The sequence below is a fragment of the Octopus bimaculoides genome, chromosome 18, assembly GCF_001194135.2.
Source record: "Octopus bimaculoides isolate UCB-OBI-ISO-001 chromosome 18, ASM119413v2, whole genome shotgun sequence".
NCBI classification, from domain to species: Eukaryota; Metazoa; Mollusca; class Cephalopoda; order Octopoda; family Octopodidae; genus Octopus; species Octopus bimaculoides.
In genome coordinates, this window is record NC_068998.1 from 52,026,399 (window position 1) to 52,028,898 (window position 2,500).

The window sequence follows — 2,500 nt, forward strand, 5'->3', positions numbered from 1 at the left end:
TATATATATATATATATATATATATATATATATATATATGATGGTCTCTCTCATTGAAGATGACATACGAGTGTTCTTTTTTGCAGAACAACCTGCACAAATGATTTGTTTATAATGACTGTATTGATGTGCTGTCTACCAAATCCACATTTCTAATGAAATGCACTTTCATTTATAATTCCTTTTAAACACATGGATGATAGGGTTCCTGTTAAGAGACAGAAACAAAAGAGAACGGTTTTAAAGGTTCCTGCACAATTACGAAAATGTTATCATTTCTTACTTGCCTTTCAATATAATTCTCTTCTAAGTGTGTTTTAGACTTATTTAGAAGCAACTAAAACTCATAACTATTCACTAGTTTTTATGTCAGTTTTTTTTTTTTTATGCTGGCATGTGTTGGACAAATACTTATTCCTTTCTGCTGTAGGCACAAGGCCTGAAATTTTGGGGGAGGAGGCCAGTCAATTAGATCGGCCCCAGTATGCAACTGGTACTTATTTTATTGATCCTCGAAAGGATGACAGGCAATGGACAAATACTTATTGAACTATTATTTTGCAGCTGGATACCCTTCCTGTTTCTAACCCTCCTTTATTTATCAATGAATGTTTTTCTTTTTCTTTTTTAAAGCATTCGTATCAGGTCTCTAGTGTACAGATAACTCTATTTACTGAGTCTCTGATTCCTACTGAATCACCTTATGAATCATGCTTTCTTCTGTCATTATGCACCAGTTTTAGAAATCCTGCCAAGATTCTCATTGTTGTTGCTGTTCTTAATAAACCCATTTTTTTCCCCCTAAATTTTAATTAACTTTCATTTCATAATTATCAATTTGATCTCTCTTTCACTAAAATATATTTCTCTCTTTTCTTTTCTTTTCCAGTGTGATGGTAGTGATTTGACGCAGAAAATGAAAGACCTGAAACTTCATTGTCTTTTATTTCTAAACATACCGAAGTAAGTATTATACTAAACATGATAGTTAATTAACTTACTGATTAATATACTTGATAAACATGACAGAATGAGTACAAGCATATTTATGTCTTTTTCAAATTTACATCTTTTTTTAAAGTTTCTTTTTTTTTTTAAAGAAATTAAATTGACTCCAGTCAATTTATCTGGCTTTATCTTGGTCTCTGTGAACATTTTTAAAAGCATAAAAATAATTTAAAAAAATAAAACAATAGGCACAGGCGTAGCTGTGTGGTAAGGAGCTTGCTTCTCAACCTCATGGTTCCAGGTTCAGTCCCACTGTGCGGCACCTTTGGCAAGTGTCTTTTACTATAGCCTCAGGCCAACCAAAGCTTTGTAAGTGAATTTGGTAGACAGAAATTGGAAGAAGCCCATCACACACACACCCAAGTATATACACTCACATACAACAGGCTTCCACACAGTATCCATCTACCAAATTTACTCATAAGGCATTGGTTGACCTGAAGCTATAGTTGAAGACATTTTCCCCAGATGCCATAGAGTGGGACTGAACCTGAAAACTTGTGGTTGTAAAGCAAGTTTCTTAATAGCACAGACCTAGGTAATATTATTTCTTTCTTTTTGTAGAAAGATTAGTAGTTGTCCATACATACCACTGGTGTTTGGCCAAAGGAAAGGCCATCAACTTGAGCCAATATGGCTTGGCACCAGCATCATGGCATGCATTTCTTTCAGGCCACAAAGAGCCAAAATTCTCTAACAGTTCCTCTTCAATCCACTGCCCTTCATTGGTCCTTTTTTATTTTTTTATCAACCCCTCCAAAAAAAAAAAAATGAAAACAAAAGATGACCTTGGTAAGATTTGAACTCTGGATGCAGAGTGTCAAAACAAATATCAAATACCACAAAGCATTCTGTCCTATTCTCTAACAACTTTGCCAATTCACTACTTTTGATGATTTGCTTCATCTTTTTCACATTCTGAGTTTGAATTCTCTTGAGGTTAACTTTATTGTTTCACCCTTTCAGAGTTGATAAAATAAACACCAGATTAGAAATGGATTCAAACTCATTGATTGATTAAACCTCATATCCAACATTTGTCAATTTTGTACTTATCTTAAAAATCAATATCTTCTGTGTTATCTTTGAATTTTAAATAAGTAACAAAACGAAAATTGCCAATCTATTTACACATTTACACCAATAGAAATGTAATCCCAACTGTTTTTACAATGTCTAATTATGAAACTCTATTTATTTCTTATGAATGTAACAGATATGAAAATGGAAAAAGACCTTCAGTTATTTCTAGTAACAGGCTGTATATTGATTTCTGAATTTACATTAGAGAAATATGTTCTGAAGAAATTCAAAAGATATTTGTAAAATAAGAAGAATAGGTTTGATTTAAAACATGTAAACATAGGCGCAGGAGTGGCTGTGTGGTAAGTAGCTTGCTTACCAACCACATGGTTCCGGGTTCATTCTCACTGTGTGGCACCTTGGGCAAGTATCTTCTACTATAGCCTCGGGCCGACCAAAGCCTTGTATG

The 2,500-nt window shown here is 33.5% G+C and overlaps 1 protein-coding gene across 1 annotated transcript in view; it reads left to right on the forward strand.

The window, feature by feature from the left end:
- The window catches only part of LOC106878091 (diacylglycerol kinase zeta-like), a 352,548-nt gene that overhangs the window by 296,334 nt on the left and 53,714 nt on the right, over positions 1 to 2,500 (forward strand). Inside the window, exon 16 of the mRNA XM_052974271.1 lies at positions 890 to 963. Within this exon, the coding sequence (XP_052830231.1) occupies positions 890 to 963 (74 nt within the window). The remainder of the gene's footprint in view (positions 1 to 889; positions 964 to 2,500) is intronic.